The 20,997-nt window shown below is 47.6% G+C and overlaps 1 protein-coding gene across 1 annotated transcript in view; it reads right to left on the bottom strand.

The window, feature by feature from the left end:
* The window catches only part of LOC106566212 (dedicator of cytokinesis protein 3), a 398,163-nt gene that overhangs the window by 259,106 nt on the left and 118,060 nt on the right, over positions 1–20,997 (bottom strand). The window contains exon 3 of the mRNA XM_045691962.1: positions 16,340–16,380. Within this exon, the coding sequence (XP_045547918.1) occupies positions 16,340–16,380 (41 nt within the window). The remainder of the gene's footprint in view (positions 1–16,339; positions 16,381–20,997) is intronic.

The following is a 20,997-nucleotide window of genomic DNA, read 5'->3' as shown; positions in this document are numbered from 1 at the left end:
TAACTGACCTGGCCTGTAGGTAACTGACCTGGTCTGTAGGTAACTGACCTGGTCTGTAGGTAACTGACCTGGTCTGTTGGTAACTGACCTGGTCTGTAGGTACTGCTAATAGCAGTAAGGACTATCTGTTATTCAATGTGTTTCTATGGGCTAATATGGATATTGGGAACAGAGCCTGTCTCTACCCTGGCCGTCTCTGTTTCAGTGACAGGTTATCCCCCCTTCCCCCGTCCCTCCCAGCTAGCCAATTGATCCCTCTCTCTGTGTGGGATCAGATTGAAGTAAGGAGGATTGATCTGCTCTAATAGGCAAGAACCCATCCCGGGGGAGAACACTGATGCAGCCTGGCTGCCTGACTAGGGGAAGATTGGAGCACAGAGAGAAACCCAACATTCAACACAAAATCTCAGCCAGTCAAGTGAAATAGGTACACAGACAACCCAACAGCGCAGTAGGCGTGTTTCTTCTCTTGCTTTGATAAAACCCAAAAGATAACATCGGCCTCGATAAGACTGTCTGCTAGATTCAAAACCTAAAACCTTTATTTTAGCACAAAATATGAGCCAATCAAATTAAATTCCAAAACCTACTGTATGTGTCATTGTTGTCTTGTTTTGATAAAACCTAAATGTAGAAATAACATTGCTTTGGTTAAGAGTGTCTGATGCAAAATGACTGTAGTCTTAAAGATTTGCTCTATACAGGAAAAGGTAAACTATTATTAGATATTAAAAAAAAAAGGTTTTTATGAATATTGCTAGCAACAACAGAATACGTTAGCAACAACAGAATACGTTAGCAACAACAGAATACTCTAGCAACAACAGAATACGTTAGCAACAACAGAATACGTTAGCAACAACAGAATACTCTAGCAACAACAGAATACGTTAGCAACAACAGAATACGTTAGCAACAACAGAATACGTTAGCAACAACAGAATACTCTAGCAACAACAGAATACGTTAGCAACAACAGAATACGTTAGCAACAACAGAATACGTTAGCAACAACGGAATACGTTAGCAACAACAGAATACTTTAGCAACAACAGAATACGTTAGCAACAACAGAATACGTTAGCAACAACAGAATACTCTAGCAACAACAGAATACGTTAGCAACAACAGAATACTTTAGCAACAACAGAATACTCTAGCAACAACAGAATACTCTAGCAACAACAGAATACGTTAGCAACAACAGAATACTTTAGCAACAACAGAATACTCTAGCAACAACAGAATACTCTAGCAACAACAGAATACTCTAGCAACAACAGAATACGTTAGCAACAACAGAATATGCTAGCAACAACAGAATATGCTAGCAACAACAGAATATGCTAGCAACAACAGAATACATTAGCAACAACAGAATACGCTAGTATCAACAGAATACGCTAGCAACAACAGAATCATCTAGCAACAACAGAATACGCTAGGAACAACAGAATACGCTAGCAATAACAGAATACGCTAGGAACAACAGAATACGCTAGCAACAACAGAATACGCTAGCAACAACAGAATACGCTAGCAACAACAGAATACGCTAGCAACAACAGAATACTCTTGCAACAAAAGAATACTCTAGCAACAACAGAATACGCTAGCAACAACAGAATACGCTAGCAACAACAGAATACTCTAGCAACAACAGAATACGCTAGTAACAACAGAATACTCTAGCAACAACAGAATACGCTAGCAACAACAGAATACGCTAGTAACAACAGAATACTCTAGCAACAACAGAATACGCTAGCAACAACAGAATACTCTAGGAACAACAGAATACGCTGGGAACAACAGAATGCGCTAGCAACAACTGAATAAACATAGAATGACAGTAGATTTGACAATCACATTTGACAATCACATTTAGAATGACAGTAGAAAAGATGAGTGCATCTTTCTAAGGATGTCAACTATTTCTCAACTCCTAATATTGAGTTAATTACACTCACTGGAGCTCATTAAACTCACTGGAGTATCTGACATGGGCTTTGAAAAAGCACCCGCTAATAGCAGTCCCATCAAGTGTCGCTGGCAGCTGACTTAGCGAAAATGTGTTTGGATGTACCTTTCTAGCTATTAGGCTGTTAGAGTTTACACTTCTTATTCCAATTATAATGTTTTAAGGTCCAAATATTTAAAATCTGTGTCGCCAATTTGTCTGGGAGGGAGCCCCTGGGTCCCCGTTTGCACCAGCCTGCCTGGGAGGGGGTCCCTGGGTCACCAGCCTACCTGGGAGGGGGTCCCTGGGTCAGCAGTTTGCACCAGCCTGCCTGGGAGGGGGTCCCTGGGTCACCAGCCTGCCTGGGAGGGGTCCCTGGGTCACCAGCCTGCCTGGGAGGGGGTCCCTGGGTCACCAGCCTACCTGGGAGGGGGTCCCTGGGTCAGCAGTTTGCACCAGCCTGCCTGGGAGGGGGTCCCTGGGTCACCAGCCTGCCTGGGAGGGGGTCCCTGGGTCACCAGCCTGCCTGGGAGGGGGTCCCTGGGTCACCAGCCTGCCTGGGAGGGGGGTCCCTGGGTCACCAGTTTGCCGGGGAGGGGTCCCTGTCATCAGTTTGCCGGGGAGGGGGTCCCTGGGTCACCAGCCTGCCTGGGAGGAGGTCCCTGGGTCACCAGCCTGCCTGGGAGGGGGGTCCCTGGGTCATCAGTTTGCCGGGGAGGGGGTCCCTGGGTCACCAGCCTGCCTGGGAGGAGGTCCCTGGGTCACCAGCCTGCCTGGGAGGGGGGTCCCTGGGTCATCAGTTTGCCGGGGAGGGGGTCCCTGGGTCACCAGCCTGCCTGGGAGGAGGTCCCTGGGTCACCAGCCTGCCTGGGAGGGGGTCCCTGGGTCACCAGCCTGCCTGGGAGGGGGTCCCTGGGTCACCAGCCTGCCTGGGAGGGGTCCCTGGGTCACCAGCCTGCCTGGGAGGGGGTCCCTGGGTCACCAGCCTGCCTGGGAGGGAGTCCCTGGGTCACCAGCCTACCTGGGAGGGGGTCCCTGGGTCACCAGTTTGCACCAGCCTGCCTGGGAGGGAGTCCCTGGGTCACCAGCCTACCTGGGAGGGGGTCCCTGGGTCATCAGTTTGCCTGGGAGGGAGTCACTGTGTCACCAGTATGCCGGGGAGGGGGTCCCTGGGTCACCAGCCTGCCTGGGAGGGGGTCCCTGGGTCACCAGCCTACCTGGGAGGGGGTCCCTGGGTCATCAGTTTGCCGGGGAGGGGGTCCCTGGGTCACCAGCCTGCCTGGGAGGGGGTCCCTGGGTCACCAGCCTGCCTGGGAGGGGGTCCCTGGGTCACCAGCCTGCCTGGGAGGGAGTCCCTGGGTCACCAGCCTACCTGGGAGGGGGTCCCTGGGTCACCAGCCTGCCTGGGAGGGAGTCCCTGGGTCACCAGCCTACCTGGGAGGGGGTCCCTGGGTCACCAGCCTACCTGGGAGGGGGTCCCTGGGTCACTAGTTAGTCTGGGAGGGAGTCCCTAGGTCACTAGTTAGTCTGGGAGGGAGTCCCTAGGTCACTAGTTAGTCTGGGAGGGAGTCCCTAGGTCACTAGTTAGCCTGGGAGGGAGTCCCTAGGTCACTAGTTAGTCTGGGAGGGAGTCCCTAGGTCACTAGTTAGTCTGGGAGGGGGTCCCTGGGTCACCAGGCTACCTGGGAGGGAGTCCCTAGGTCACTAGTTAGCCTGGGAGGGGGTCCCTAGGTCACTAGTTAGTCTGGGAGGGGGTCCCTGGGTCACCAGGCTACCTGGGAGGGAGTCCCTAGGTCACTAGTTAGTCTGGGAGGGAGTCCCTAGGTCACTAGTTAGTCTGGGAGGGGGTCCCTGGGTCACCAGGCTACCTGGGAGGGAGTCCCTAGGTCACTAGTTAGTCTGGGAGGGAGTCCCTGGGTCACCAGGCTACCTGGGAGGGAGTCCCTGGGTCACCAGGCTACCTGGGAGGGAGTCCCTGGGTCACCAGTTTGCCTGGGAGGGTATCCCTAGGTCACTAGTTAGTCTGGGAGGGAGTCCCTGGGTCACTAGTTAGCCTGGGAGGGGGTCCCTAGGTCACTAGTTAGTCTGGGAGGGAGTCCCTAGGTCACTAGTTAGTCTGGGAGGGAGTCCCTGGGTCACCATTTAGTCTGGGAGGGAGTCCCTGGGCAAGAAAAGGTTTGAAGACCCCTGCATTCTAGAAGGAGAAAGAGAGAGCGATAGAGAGAAAGAGAGAGGGGGAGGCTTTTCCCTGAGATATAACAGTAGCTTGAACAGTGCTTGGAGGGGTGATTGTAAAGTGTTATTATTATACCTGGGAAGCTCTTTGTGTTTTCTGTATAAATCCTGGTGAAGACGCTGTGACATTATGGAACAAAACAGACTGGGATTTATATTGTATAACCCATTGCCATAGAAAAGAGGTTGAGACACGAAATACAAAAGATATTTTCATGAACAACCATATTTTTGTTGAGAGAGAGAGAGAGAGAGCAGAGAGAAAGAGAGAGAGACAGAGACAGAGACAGAGAGGGAGAGAGAGACAGAGAGAGAGAGAGAGAGAGAGAGAGACAGAGAGGGAGAGAGAGACAGAGAGAGAGAGAGCCCAAAGCTTGTAACAAAGAGAAGAATGAAAGGAGTGAAACAATGCTCCTTCATGAAGCAGCGAGAGCAGAAACCTACAGATGATTTGCATGCGCTCTAAAGATGAGACGTGCAGAATAACTCTCCCTCTCTGCCTCTACCTTTTCCTCTCTCTCTCCCTCCTTCCTTCCCTTCTCTCTCTCCCTCTCCTTCCTCCCATCTCTCCCTCCCTCTCCTTCCTCCCCTCTCTCTCTCCCCCCTCTATCCCTCCCTCCCTCTCCTTCCTCCCCTTCCTCCCCTCTCTCGTCCCTCTCTCTCTCCCTCTCTTTCCTCCCCTCTCTCTCTCCCCCTCTATCCCTCCCTCCCTCTCCTTCCTCCCCTCTCCCCCTCCCTCTCCTCCTCCCCTCTCTCTCCCTCCCCTCTATCCCTCCCTCCCTCTCTCTCCCCCCTCTATCCCTCCCTCCCTCTCCTTCCTCCCCTCTCTCCTTCCTCCCATCCCTCTCTCCCTCTCCTTCCTCCCCTCTCCCACTCCCTCTCCTCCTCCCCTCTCTCTCCCTCCCCTCTATCCCTCCCTCCCTCTCCTTCCTCCCCTCTCTCTCTCCCCCTCTATCCCTCCCTCCCTCACCTTCCTCCCTCTCCTTCCTCCCATCCCTCTCTCCCTCTCCTTCCTCCCCTCTCCCCCTCCCTCTCCTCCTCCCCTCTCTCTCCCTCCCCTCTATCCCTCCCTCCCTCTCCTTCCTCCCCTCTCTCTCTCCCCCTCTATCCCTCCCTCTCCTTCCTCCCCTCTCCTTCCTCCCCTCTCTCCCTCCCTCTCCTTCCTCCCATCCCTCTCTCCCTCTCCTTCCTCCCCTCTCCCCCTCCCTCTCCTCCTCCCCTCTCTCTCCCTCCCCTCTATCCCTCCCTCCCTCTCCTTCCTCCCCTCCTTCTCTCCCTCTCATTCCTCCCCTCCCTCCCTCTCTCCCTAACCTTCCTGTCCTCCCTTTCTCCCTCTCCTTCCTCCCCTCCCTCTCTCCCTCTCCAACTCAACTGCTTTCCATTTCACTCTCTCTTGATCTCTGCTGAGCACAAACTACATACTGTATTTAAAAACAAATTAATGAATTAAACAAAAATACATACAATACAGTACATTGAAGAGCTTGGGGCTCTATGAGAATAAAGGCACACTATCCACCTTCAGCAATATTCTCTCTCTCTCTCTCCCTCCCCCTCACTCCCTCCCTCCTGTCAGCTCTGACAGAGACACATAGGCCTGAATTATTCAACAGCCCACTGACTGACTGACTGATTAACTGACTGACTGACTCATTAACTGACTGACTGATTAACTGACTGATTAACTGACAGACTGATTAACTGACTGACTGACTGACTGATTAACTGACTGACTTACTGATTAACTGACTGATTAACTTACTGAATGACTGACTGATTAACTGACTGACTGACTGATTCACTGACTGACTGATTAACTGACTGATTAACTGACTGACTGACCGATTAACTGACTGACTGATTAACTGACTGACTGATTAACTGACTGACTGATTAACTGACTGATTAACTGATTAACTGACTGATTAACTGACTGACTGACTGACTGATTAACTGACTGACTGACTGACTGATTGATTAACTGACTGACTGATTAACTGAACAATTAACTGACTGACTGACTGATTAACTGACTGACTGACTGATTAAATGACTGACTGATTAACTGACTGACTGATTAACTGACTGCCTGATTAACTGACTGATTTAACTAACTGACTGACTGATTAACTGACTTAGTAACTGACTTATTAACTGACTAATTAACTGACTGACTGATTGTCTTTTTAACTGACTGACTGGCTGGCCAAATTACTGATTAATTAACTGATTGGCTGGCTGACTGATTAACTGACTGGCTGGCTGACTGACTGATTAACTGACTGGCTGGCTGGCTGACTGACTGATTAACTGACTGGCTGGCTGACTGACTGTCTGGCTGACTGATTAACTGACTGACTGGCTGACTGAATAACTGACTGACTAGCTGACTGATTAACTGGCTGGCTGGCTGACTGACTGATTAACTGAATAACTGACTGATTAACTGACTGATTAACTGGCTGACTGATTAACTGACTGATTAACTGACTGACTGACCGATTAACTTACTGACTGACTGACTGATTAACTGACTGACTGATTAACTGACTGACTGATTGATTAACTGACTGATTAACTGACTGACTGACTGACTGATTAAGTGACTGACTGATTAACTGAACAATTAACTGATTGACTGACTGATTAACTGACTGACTGACTGACTGATTAAATGACTGATTTAACTAACTGACTGGCTGATTAACTGACTGATTAACTAACTGACTGACTGATTAACTGAATTATTAACTGACTTATTAACTGACTAATTAACTGACTGACTGATTGTCTTTTTAACTGACTGACTGACTTTTTAACTGACAGACTGGCTGGCCTGAGTGGCTGACTGATTGACTGGCTGGCCAAATTACTGATTAATTAACTGATTGGCTGGCTGACTGATTAACTGACTGGCTGGCTGGCTGACTGACTGATTAACTGACTGGCTGGCTGGCTGACTGATTAACTGACTGGCTGGCTGACTAACTGTCTGGCTGACTGATTAACTGACTGGCTGGCTGGCTGACTGATTAACTGACTGACTGGCTGACTGACTAATTAACTGGCTGGCTGGCTGGCTGACTGACTGATTAACTGACTGACTGATTAACTGACTGACTGATTGACTGACAGACTGATTAACTGACAGACTGATTAACTGACTGACTGATTAACTGACTGACTGATTAACTGACAGACTGATTGACTGACTGATTTAACTAACTGACTGGCTGATTAACTGACAGACTGATTAACTGACTGATTTAACTAACTGACTGGCTGATTAACTGACAGACTGATTGACTGACTGATTTAACTAACTGACTGGCTGATTAACTGACTGGCTGATTAACTGACAGACTGATTTAACTAACTGACTGGCTGATTAACTGACTGACTTACTGACAGACTGCTTGGCTGACTGGCTGGACTGAGTTGCTGACTGATTGACTGGCTGACTGATTATCTGATTGTCTGACTGGCTCAGCTACCAGGCATATAGCCCAGTGTACTGTAGGTCAGAGGGATAGAGTGTGTGTGGACAACATACATTATAAAAAGTCATTCATGAAACATTGAAGACGGTTGTAACGTGGAGGGACAATTTTAGAGTGTTTGGCTCAACACTTCCTCTCTGACAAAATATCAGTATCTCTACTTGCACACTCATCTTCTGCACATCAGTCACTCCAGTGTTTAATTGCTATATTGTAATTATTTTGCCACTATGGCCTATTTATTGCCTTACCTCCCTTATCTTACCTCATATAGACTTTTTTTCTACTGTATTATTGACTGTATGTTTGTTTATTCCATGTGTAAGTCTGTGTTGTTATTTGTGTCGCACTGCTTTGCTTTATCTTGACCAGGTCGCAGTTGTAAATGAGAACTTGTTCTCAACTGGCCTACCTGGTTAAATAAAGGTGAAATAATAAATTATATATCTTTCAAAACATCTTACAAAAGAAAAGTCTAAGTAGTAAACATCTGTGTGAAGAAAAAAGCTTGTTTGTGTCTGTAGATATTACCAGCCTTTATTATGTCTGTAAACCAACCAATCACACATCAGGAAGCCTCAATGAGTCTGGAAAACAGAAACCTGTCATTCTGTAAAGGTGAAAACGGCCATGACAGGTTCTGTGGTACGCTGCTGTTATTACACACACACACACACACACACACACACACACACACACACACACACACACACACACACACACACACACGCACACGCACACACACACACACAGACACAGACACACACACACACGCAGACACACACACACACACAGGCACACGCGCACACGCACACACACACACACACAGACACAGACACAGGCACAGGTACACACACACACACACACACACACACACACACACACACACACACACACACACAGACACAGGCACACACACACACACAGGCGCATGCGCACGCACGCACACACACACACGCACACACACACCCCTGTGCCCATGTGGGGAACCATCAAAGGGATACTTTGGGATTTTGGCCACGAAGCAACGAGCATGCTAGCAGATACCCATAGACTTCCAGTCATTGTGCTAAAGCTAGATAGCATTGGCTTGCGAAACTACCTCTAACTTCCTTCATACTGGACACAGATATATAAAAATGGTATCCACAAGTTCATCTGACTCTGGGGAAGTAGATAATGGGCCTCAATGCCAAAATTCAGAAGTATCCCTTTAAATCACCATGTGGCAGCACATCAAAGGCCATGGTGGAAATGACCATGGTGGAAATGACCATGGTGGAAATGACCATGCTGGAAATGACCATGCTGGAAATGACCATGCTGGAAATGACCATGCTGGAAATGACCATGGTGGAAATGACCATGCTGGAAATGACCATGGTGGAAATGACCATGGTGGAAATGACCATGCTGGAAATGACCATGGTGGAAATGACCATGGTGGAAATGACCATGGTGGAAATGACCATGCTGGAAATGACCATGCTGGAAATGACCATGGTGGAAATGACCATGCTGGAAATGACCATGCTGGAAATGACCATGGTGGAAATGACCATGCTGGAAATGACCATGCTGGAAATGACCATGGTGGAAATGACCATGCTGGAAATGACCATGCTGGAAATGACCATGGTGGAAATGACCATGCTGGAAATGACCATGCTGGAAATGACCATGCTGGAAATGACCATGGTGGAAATGACCATGCTGGAAATGACCATGGTGGAAATGACCATGCTGGAAATGACCATGGTGGAAATGACCATGCTGGAAATGACCATGGTGGAAATGACCATGGTGGAAATGACCAGGCTGGAAAGACGCTCTTATCCAGAGCGACTTACAGTAGTGAACGCATACATTTCATACACTTTTTATTTTTTATTACTATTCTTTTTTTTTGTACTGGCCCCCCGTGGGAATCGAACCCATAACCCTTGCGTTTCACACACCATGCTGGCGTTGCAAACACCATGCTCTACCAACTGAGCCACAGTGGAAATGACCATGGTTCCACCTTGTACTAGGACCAAGCCGTGTTTGTTTGTGTGTTGTGATTCAGCCCGGCTCTGCTGTGGAAGGTGACTGCGCTGGCATGGTGTGTGTGTGTGGTGTGTGTGTGTGTGTGTGTGTGTGTGTGTGTGTGTGTGTGTGTGTGTGTGTGTGTGTGTGTGTGTGTGTGTGTGTGTGTGTGTGTGTATGGTCAGTCAGAACAGGGCCCTCACAGAGTTGCGGCTAACATTTCAGTGAAGCCCAGAGACAGAGCTGCTGTGAATTACTCACACTTAGGAAGCCATTTAGCTAGCTACTGACTAGCGCCTAGCGCTGTTAGCTTCATGTGCAGAAATACCTCCACTGTCAGCGCTTAGCGCCTAGCTAACGCTTAGCTTCATGAGCAGAAATACCTCCACTGTCAGCGCTTAGCGCCTAGCTAATGCTTAGCTTCATGAGCAGAAATACCTCCACTGTCAGCGCTTAGTGCCTAGCTAACGCTTAGCTTCATGAGCATAAATACCTCCACTGTCAGCGCTTAGCGCCTAGCTAACGCTTTGCTTCATGAGCAGAAATACCTCCACTGTCAGCGCTTAGCGCCTAGCTAACGCTTAGCTTCATGAGCAGAAATACCTCCACTGTCAGCGCTTAGCGCCTAGCTAACGCTTAGCTTCATGAGCAGAAATACCTCCACTGTCAGCGCTTAGCGCCTAGCTAACGCTTAGCTTCATGAGCAGAAATACCTCCACTGTCAGCGCTTAGCGCCTAGCTAACGCTGTTAGCTTCATGAGCAGAAATACCTCCACTGTCAGTGCTTAGCGCCTAGCTAATGCTTAGCTTCATGAGCATAAATACCTCCACTGTCAGCGCTTAGCGCCTAGCTAACGCTTAGCTTCATGAGCAGAAATGCAGGCTGCTGATTCCCTGATATACGTCATTTTAGTAGACACTTTTATCCCAAGCGACTTACAGTAGTGGGACATCGAACAGAAATAGAACTCACAACCCGTTGCAACCACCATGTTCTACCAACTGAGCCACACAGGGCTACAACACTAGTGGATCGGTGTTATGTTTTGTTATGTTCTGTTCTGTTCTGTTCTGCTCTCTTCTACTCTCTTCTGCAGAGGCTCTGTTCTGTTCTGTTCTTTTCTGTTCTGCTCTGCTCTTTATGTTCTGTTCTTTATGTTCTTTTCTGTTCTTTATGTTCTGCTCTGTTCTGTTCTGTTCTGTTCTGTTATAGGCTATACCCTTAAAAAAAGGGTCCCAAAAGGGTTCTACCTGGAACCCAAAGGGTTCTTCAAAGGGTTATCTTATGGGGACAGCTGAACAATCTTTTTAGGTTCTAGATAGTTACTCATACATATAGTTTTGTACATTTAAATCCCTTTTGTGGCATGATGAGGGCATACAGCTTCTTATAGCTTCTGGCTCATATTGTTCACCTTTTGTAATGTCACTGGATTACCAGCATTTACCAGACGTGTGATTTATGGTGTTAACTATCTACAGTGTTAACTATCTACAGTGTTAACTACATACAGTGTTAACTATCTACAGTGTTAACTATATACAGTATTAACTATCTACAGTGTTAACTATCTACAGTGTTAACTATTTACAGTGTTAACTATCTACAGTGTTAACTATTTACAGTGTTAACTATTTACAGTGTTAACTATTTACAGTGTTAACTATCTACAGTGTTAACTATCTACAGTGTTAACTATATACAGTGTTAACTATCTGCTATCTGCTATATATGTTAACTATCTCTGCTATGTCAGAAAGACAGAGATGCCTCAGAGCTGTTTGAGTTGGAGTTGGTTCATTAACACAGATTAATCTGTTTATACAAACAGACCGACAGACACACACACACACACACACACACACACACACACACACACACACACACACACACACAACATTTTTCTACGAGGTCAATCAAGATCTTCTGACGTGTCCTCATTTACACCAAACAGGCTGGTGATACTATTAACAGGAGTACAGACAGACAGACAGACAGACAGACAGACAGACAGACAGACAGACAGACAGACAGACAGACAGACAGACAGACAGACAGACAGGTGATACTAACAGGAGACAGACAGACAGACAGACAGACAGACAGACAGACAGACAGACAGACAGACAGACAGACAGACAGACAGACAGACAGACAGGTGATACTATTAACAGGAGTACAGACAGACAGACAGACAGACAGACAGACAGACAGACAGACAGACAGACAGACAGACAGACAGACAGACAGACAGACAGACAGACAGACAGACAGGTGATACTATTAACAGGAGTACAGACAGACAGACAGACAGACAGACAGACAGACAGACAGGTGATACTATTAACAGGAGTATTGACAGACAGACAGGCAGGAGTACTGACAGACAGACAGGCTGATGATAATACAAGGTCCTGGTGATTGAAGTGTAAACTCTCAGCTCAGTAAAAAGCCCTGGGTGAGTTACACTAATAGGAACATGGCAGATAGAGTTACTGCCTCCCCTCCCCTCTTCTACTCCTCCGCTCCCCTCTTCTACTCCTCTCCTCCTCCCCTCCCCTCTTCCATTCCTCTCCTCCTCTCCCCTCTTCCATTCCTCTCCCCTCTTCTACTCCTCTCCTCCTCTCCTCCTCTCCCCTCTTCTACTCCTCTCCTCCTCTCCTCCCCTCTTCTACTCCTCTCCTCCTCTCCCCTCTTCCATTCCTCTCCCCTCTTCTACTCCTCTCCTCCTCTCCTCCTCTCCTCTTCTTCCTCCTCTCCCCTCTTCCATTCTCTCCCTCTCTCCTCCTCTCCTCCTCTCCTCTACTCCTCTCCTCCCTCCCCTCTTCTCCTCTCCTCCTCTCCCCCTTCCATTCCTCTCCCCTCTTCTCTCTCCTCCTCTCCTCCTCTCCCCTCTTCTACTCCTCTCCTCCTCTCCTCCCCTCCCCTCTTCTCCTCTCCTCCTTCCCTTCACTCTTCTCTTTCCCCTCTTCTCCCTCCTCCTTCTACTCTTCTCCTCCCCTCCCCTCCCCTCTTCTACTTTTCTCCTCTCCTCTCATCCCCTCTTCTACTCTTCTTCTCCCCTCCCCTCCCCTATTCTACTTTTCTCCTCTCCTCTCCTCTCCTCTTCTACTCCTCTCCTCTCCTCCCCTCCCCCTCTCCTCTATTCTACTTCTCTCCTCTCCTCCCCTCCCCTCTTTTACCCCTCTCCTCTCCTCTCATCCCCTCTTCTACTCTTCTCCTCCCCTCCCCTCCCCTATTCTACTCCTCTCCTCTCCTCCCCTCTTCTACTCCTCTCCTCTCCTCTCCTCCCCTCTTCTACTCTTCTCCTCTCCTCTCATCCCCTCTTCTACTCTTCTCCTCTCCCCTATTCTACTTCTCTCCTCCCCTCCCCTCTCCTCCTCTCCCCTATTCTACTTCTCTCCTCTCCTCCCCTCCCCTCTTCTACTCCTCTTCTCTTCTACTCTTCTCCTCTCCCCTATTCTACTCTCCTCTCCTCCCCTCTCCTCTCCTCCTCTGCCCTTCTCCTCTCCTCCCCTCTCCTCCTCTGCCCCCTCCCATACCCACGATGCTCAGGTCCTCCCCTACCCCATGCCCTACAACGTTCAGGTCCTACCCATGCCCTACAACGTTCAGGTCCTACACATGCCCTACAACATTCAGGTCCTACCCATGCCCTACAATGTTCAGGACCTACCCATGCCCTACAACGTTCAGGTCCCCCCCTACCCATGCCCTACAACATTCAGGTCCTACCCATGCCCTACGACGTTCAGGTCCCTACCTACCCATGCCCATGAGGTTCAGGTCCCTACCTACCCGTGCCCATGAGGTTCAGGTCCCTACCTACCCGTGCCCATGAGGTTCAGGTCCCTACCTACCCGTGCCCATGAGGTTCAGGTCCCTACCTACCCGTGCCCATGAGGTTCAGGTCCCTACCTACCCGTGCCCATGAGGTTCAGGTCCCTACCTACCCGTGCCCATGAGGTTCAGGTCCCTACCTACCCGTACCCATGAGGTTCAGGTCCCTACCTACCCGTGCCCATGAGGTTCAGGTCCCTACCTACCCGTACCCATGAGGTTCAGGTCCCTACCTACTCGTGCCCATGAGGTTCAGGTCCCTACCTACCCGTGCCCATGAGGTTCAGGTCCCTACCTACCCGTGCCCATGAGGTTCAGGTCCCTACCTACTCGTGCCCATGAGGTTCAGGTCCCTACCTACCCGTGCCAGATTGCTTCTGCTCAATGTAAAAGGCCCGGCTCTGCCCGAAACACCAAAATCAGAAATAACTTAGTAAATCCATTAGCTGCTCCTCTCTGTCTGCCACTCGCTCCCTGCACTCTGCTGACGGCGACTCTGAGTTTCCAGAGCAACGCCTCCGCTTGGGCTGCTCTGCCTCAGTGACGAGACATGAGAGAGCAGTTAGCTGTTAGCTACTTTTTGTCACTCTAAACTCTGATATTATTATTTTTGCGTGTAAAATAATCTCTCCCGTCTCTATATTTGATGAGGTTGAAGCTCTTCTGACACCATGTTATGATCTTAGTCAGATGTGATTTGTACTGAACAGCAGAGCACGAGCAAATGGCTCAGCTTAATAATGTTAGTGATACCCGAGCCATACCTGTACCCTAGTTATTGATGAAAAAAACAGGCCCTACTGTATAATGTCGGGGCCCGTCGGGCTGAAGCCGCATAGCAGAGCTCTACAAAGCAGCAGGAGGGATCAGACAGCACAACAGATGGTCCGATATATTAAAGAGACCTAAGACAATTGTACTGTTTGTTAGTGCTGAGCGACTACTGCTCTTTGAGGTCAGTTTGGTTTAGGTTTGATTATTTAAAAAATAATCACTGTTTTCGATTTCGATAATATATATATATTTTTTTTTTACAGTAAATGGATTATGAAATAATGACATTAAAATTATCCAAGATTTTTTATAGAAATTCCAATGCCAACAAGTGAACATTCCAATTACCAAAACATTGAAAACATTCCATTGTCTCTGTCAGGTCCACAAAATAAAATTGAAAATTAATATAAAATTATAAAATATTTAAGTTGTGTATATTACTTTATATATGACATTATCATTTTTCATTCCTTAATAAAGTCATCATCTCATCTCTGTTCAGGCAGTAGCATCCAGCCAGCCAACCAGCCATCCATCTTGTGTTATCTCTGTTCTCCCCACACTGTAATATCTTTAGTCATCCTATTTAGCTAGGCAAGCCTGCCTAAGTATGCTAAAAGCTCTCTGACAATCACTTTACTAGTTTTTCATAGTAGATAGTAGGCACATTTTCACAAACTGTCTCTATCCCTCTCTCTCTCTCTCTTGTTGTTGTGTTGTGTACATTCCTCTCTCATGTGGTCTGTGTGCATCTAACCTAATGTAGGAGGCATAAAAGTGTTTCTGTCTCTGTCCGAACCGGAAAAGAACAGGCGCAATGGATTAGGGTCATTGTAGTTAATTACCACATTTCTGCACTGAACTAGGTTGAATATTTGCTTAATGTAAACTACAACTCCCTTCAGCCCAGCATCTTATATTGTTCTTGTATTAATTTATCTCATTAATTATTTTTTAGTTTACCTTTATTTAACTAGGCAAGTCAATTAAGAACAATTTCTTATTTTCAATGACGGCCTAGGAACAGTGGGTTAACTGCCATGTTCAGAACAACAGATTTTGAACTTGTCAGCTCGGGGATTCGATCTTGCAACCTTCTGGTTACTAGTCCAACACTAACCACTCTAACCACTAGGCTACCCTGTCGCCACACTAGGATCTCTCCTCCCATTTGCTTTCTCTCTGACAAAAAAAAACTGAACTAAATTGAATTCAAGTAATTGAACCGACAAAAAACTAAAGTTCAGTTAATCACTCAGCACTACTGTTTGTACCTAAGTGTTAAAACATAAGAACAAGGCATATGCAGAAAATAACCTCGTCCCTACTGTAAAATATGGTGGTGGATCTTTGATGTTATGGGGCTATTTTCCTTCCACTGGTCATGGGGCCCTTCTTAAGGTCAACGACGGCATCATGAACCAAATACCAGGAATGGTTGCCTCTGCCAGGAGGCTGAAACTTGGCCACAAGTGGATCTTCCAGCACCCCAAGCACACTCCAAAAATCCATAAAGAAATAGTTAATTTACCCCAAAAAATATACATTTTGCAATGGCCATCTCAGTCTCCGGACTTGAACCCCATTGAAATCCTGTGGTTTGAATTGAAAAGAGCAGTCGAAGGATATCAATGATCTGGAAAGATTCTGTATAGGAGAAATGGTGTAAGATCCCTCCCAATGTGTTTTTTTATTAAATAAATAATAATATATATATATATAAAGTAAGGTGTATAATCAATTGACCTTCTTTTCAACTGGAGCAGAAAAACTGACTCTGGAAGCCCACAGCAAAACAATAACTTTTTTGTGTAGCGTACAACAATACTTTTTCAAACATTTAGTTTTTTTTTGGTTACAGTAAGGTGTGAGAGCAATGAACCTTGTTCTCAACCGGACCAGAGAAACGGTCACTCTGGAAGCCCAGAACTACAGAACTACAGAGTGGTTGGGAAATAGCTTATTTCCTCTAAGAGCTCATTGGATCAGTTCATTTACCTTGATTGTGGGTTTCCTGGTGGAGAATCCTCGGTACCATCCTGAAAGAGATAAATAACAAAATCAATGTTTAGGAGAGACCTTCAGCCCAACCTCTGAAAACCCTGAAATCAACATTATCAGTATCATCTTAACGTTGTGGGATAATGTGTCAGTGAGTGGGGTCAGGTAGGACTGATGTTATCTGAACGTTGATAATGGGTCAGGTAGGACTGATGTTATCTTAACGTTGATAATGGGTCAGGTAGGACAGATGTTATCTGAACGTTGATAATGGGTCAGGTAGGACTGATGTTATCTTAACGTTGATAATGGGTCAGGTAGGACAGATGTTATCTTAACGTTGATAATGGGTCAGGTAGGACTGATGTTATCTGAACGTTGATAATGTGTCAGGTAGGACTGATGTTATCTTAACGTTGATAATGTGTCAGGTAGGACAGATGTTATCTGAACGTTGATAATGTGTCAGGTAGGACTGATGTTATCTGAACGTTGATAATGTGTCAGGTAGGACTGATGTTATCTTAACGTTGATAATGGGTCAGGTAGGACTGATGTTATCTGAACGTTGATAATGGGTCAGGTAGGACTGATGTTATCTGAACGTTGATAATGGGTCAGGTAGGACTGATGTTATCTGAACGTTGATAATGTGTCAGGTAGGACTGATGTTATCTTAACGTTGATAATGTGTCAGGTAGGACAGGTGACTCCATTACAAAAGAGACAATTCCTCTGATAAAATCCCCCTAACGGCTATGAAACTCTAATCCGCATCAAACTGCTTGGTAGAATCTGACACCTACCTGACCCCACCTACCTGACCCCACTCACTGACCCCACCTACCTGACCCCACCCACTGACCCCACCTACCTGACCCCACCCACTGACCCCACCTACCTGACCCCACTCACTGACCCCACCTACCTGACCCCACCTACCTGACCCCACCTACCTGACCCCACCTACCTGACCCCACTCACTGACCCCACCTACTGACCCCACCTACCTGACCCCACCCACTGACCCCACCTACCTGACCCCACCCACTGACCCCACCTACTGACCCCACCTACCTGACCCCACCCACTGACCCCACACACCTGACCCCACCCACTGACCCCACCTACCTGACCCCACCCACCTGACCCCACCTCACCTGACCCCACCCACCTGACCCCACCTACCTGACCCCACCCACTGACCCCACCTACCTGACCCCACCTACTGACCCCACCTACCTGACCCCACCTACCTGACCCCACCCACTGACCCCACCCACTGACCCCACCTACCTGACCCCACTCACTGCCCCCACCTACCTGACCCCACTCACTGACCCCACCTACCTGACCCCACCTCACTGACCCCACCTACCTGACCCCACCCACTGACCCCACCCCTACCTGACCCCACCTACCTGACCCCACCCACTGACCCCACCTACCTGACCCCACTCACTGACCCCACCTACCTGACCCCACCCACTGACCCCACCTACCTGACCCCACCCACTGACCCCACCTACCTGACCCCACTCACTGACCCCACCTACCTGACCCCACCTACCTGACCCCACCTCACTGACCCCACCTACCTGACCCCACCTACCTGACCCCACCCACTGACCCCACCTGACCCCACCTACCTGACCCCACCTCCTGACCCCACCTACCTGACCCCACCTACTGACCCCACCTACCTGATCCCACTCACTGACCCCACCTACCTGACCCCAGTCACTGACCCCACCTACCTGACCCCACTCACTGACCCCACCTACCTGACCCCACCCACTGACCCCACCTACCTGACCCCACTCACTGACCCCACCTACCTGACCCCACCCACTGACCCCACCTACCTGACCCCACCTACTGACCCCACCTACCTGATCCCACTCACTGACCCCACCTACCTGACCCCACTCCCTGACCTCACTCACTGACCCCACCTATCTGACCCCACTCACTGACCCCACCTACCTGACTTCACTCACTGACCCCACCTACCTGACCCCACTCACTGACCCCACCTACGTGACCCCACCTACCTGACCCCACCCACTGACCCCACCTACCTGACCCCACCCACTGACCCCACCTACCTGACCCCACTCACTGACCCTACCTACCTGACCCCACTCCCTGACCCCATCTACCTGACCCCACTCACTGACCCCACCTACCTGACCCCACCCACTGAGGGAGAGTACTTTTATTTCAGTCTCGGCTTGATGGGAACATGTGGTGGATGTGTGTTATAACTCAGCCGCTCCTGTTCCTGTCCGTGGTACTGTACCGTGGTACTAATGGATGTGACCTTATATATGTTAGGTGAGGGAGAGTACTTTTATTTCATTTTTTATGATGTTATAATTTCCTCAATCAAAAGTTTATACCAACAGACGTAGCTAATTTAATAGCCTATCATTATAGAATACGCATATAGCGCATCCTCTAATTGCAATAATCTACCTATATATTGTTTCTCAAGAAAAACATTTTATTTTTAACACGCTCAAGCAACACAATGCTCGCTTAACCCGGCAGGCAGCCGCACCAATGTGTCGGAGGAAACACCGTACACCTGGCGACTGTGTCAGCGTGCACTGCTCCCAGACCCGCCACAGGAGTCGCTAGAGCGCGACGGGACAAGGATAACCCGGCCGGCCAAACCCTCCCTTTACCCGGACGACGCTGGACCAATTGTGTGCCGCCTCATGGGTCTCCCGGTCGCGGCCGGATGAGACACAGCCTGGGATCGAACCAGGATCTGTAGTGACGCAGCGAGCGCTGCGATGCAGTGACTTAGACCGCTGGGGCTCTTGGGAGGCCTGTGTGTCTAAACTTCTGACTGGTACTGTATATACGATATCTTTAACACAATACCATGCAGATTTCATAAAGCCTTATTCTGAGGGCCTAGTTGTACCCTGATACAGGCGCCTGAAAGTCACACACATCACTATGAAGCAAAACCACACCCATCATTATCATATTTCCCAGCATGCTCTAGCAGGTTTATTTTTTTAGAATTGTTCATTTCAATATCTGTTTGTGATTCTGTCTGTTTGTAAATTGATTGATTGATTCATCTTATGCTACACAAAGATAAATAACATACATTTTTTACCAAATCAGTTAGATTTTTTTTTGCACCCTTTTACAAAAAATGTGGTTCCAGTTTAAATGGCTTAGATCAGGGGTCAGCAACAGATGTAATCAAATCAAATGTATTTATATAGCCCTTCTTACATCAGCTGATATCTTAAAGTGCTGTACAGAAACCCAACCTAAAACCCCAAACAGGTGTAGAAGCACGGTGGCTAGGAAAAACTCCCTAGAAAGGCCAGAACCTAGGATGAAACCTAGAGAGGAACCAGGCTATGAGGGGTGGCCAGTCCTCTTCTGGCTGTGCCGAGGTGGAGATTATAACAGAACATGGCCAAGAATTTAACAGATGTCATGTGGGCCAAAATCGGACAGATGTTTGTTGGCCCCCTGAAGTTTTTGTTGAAAAATCACAATGATCCGGATTCTGTAATTCTCTTTTTTTTATCCAGGTTTAGATCGATCTGGCAGTTTTTGATATGTTTTTTCAGAAAATAATCAGATAGGATCATTCTCATTCAGATACCACAATATCCAGATGACAGAATCAGGGATTTTCAGTACTTTGAACAGGCCTTGCCATCTACTGGGCAGGTTGTAGTACTACTAATACACTGTCATTGGGAAACAGAGATGAGTAAACTCCACCAATAAAGGGAAAGGGAAAGGAGGATACCTAGTCAGTTGTACAACTCAATGCCTTCAACTGAAATGTGTCTTCCACATTTAACCCCCAACCCCTCTGAATCAGAGAGGTGCGGAGTGGGGGGGGCTGCCTTAATCGACATCCACGTCTCCAGCTCCCGGGGAACATTGAAGGTACCTTGTTTAAAAAGAAATAGAGCTTGTATATCACTTATAAGGAAGTAGATGCATTTATTTGACACTTTTCAATATAACAACTGATCACATATCTATACTGCAGTCAATTTAACATTATCAACTTTTGGTTTTCAGATGTAAAAATGTTTCTTAAATCTCCTCACCTTAGTTACATTGCCATTTTTTTGGTTGTAGTGCAATTCACCTCTTTAAATCCACCCTGAATTCACCCTGAATCCACCCTGAATCCACCCTGATCCACCCTGAATCCACCCTGAATTCACCCTGAATCCACCCTGAATCCACCCTGAATCCACCCTGATCCACCCTGAATCCACCCTGATCCACCCTGAATCCACCCTGATCCACCCTGAATTCACCCTGAATCCACCCTAAATCCACCCTAAATCCACCCTGAATCCACCCTAAATCCACCCTTCCAGTAGGATCAAGATAATCATGTTGTTTGGCATCAAAATTATCCTAATCACTATCTTTGAGTTTTAAAAAATTCAAAAACCAAATACAATCCTGATTAATGGTCAGATTGGATTACCAAATCCTTATCCCTATCCAGAGGATCAGAATCTACTTTTTCAGTTTTGAAAACCACAATTATAACATTTAGTCCTATCAGATTGTCGAAATCCAGTCAGATAACTTTGGAAAAACTGGGCCATGGAATTCAGCTACAAATGTAAAAAAAAAAAAAATGTAGG

The sequence above is a fragment of the Salmo salar genome, chromosome ssa12 (assembly GCF_905237065.1).
Source record: "Salmo salar chromosome ssa12, Ssal_v3.1, whole genome shotgun sequence".
In the NCBI taxonomy this organism is placed as follows: domain Eukaryota; kingdom Metazoa; phylum Chordata; class Actinopteri; order Salmoniformes; family Salmonidae; genus Salmo; species Salmo salar.
Note: the sequence above shows the minus strand (reverse complement) of the source record. Positions and strands in the feature narration are given on the sequence as shown.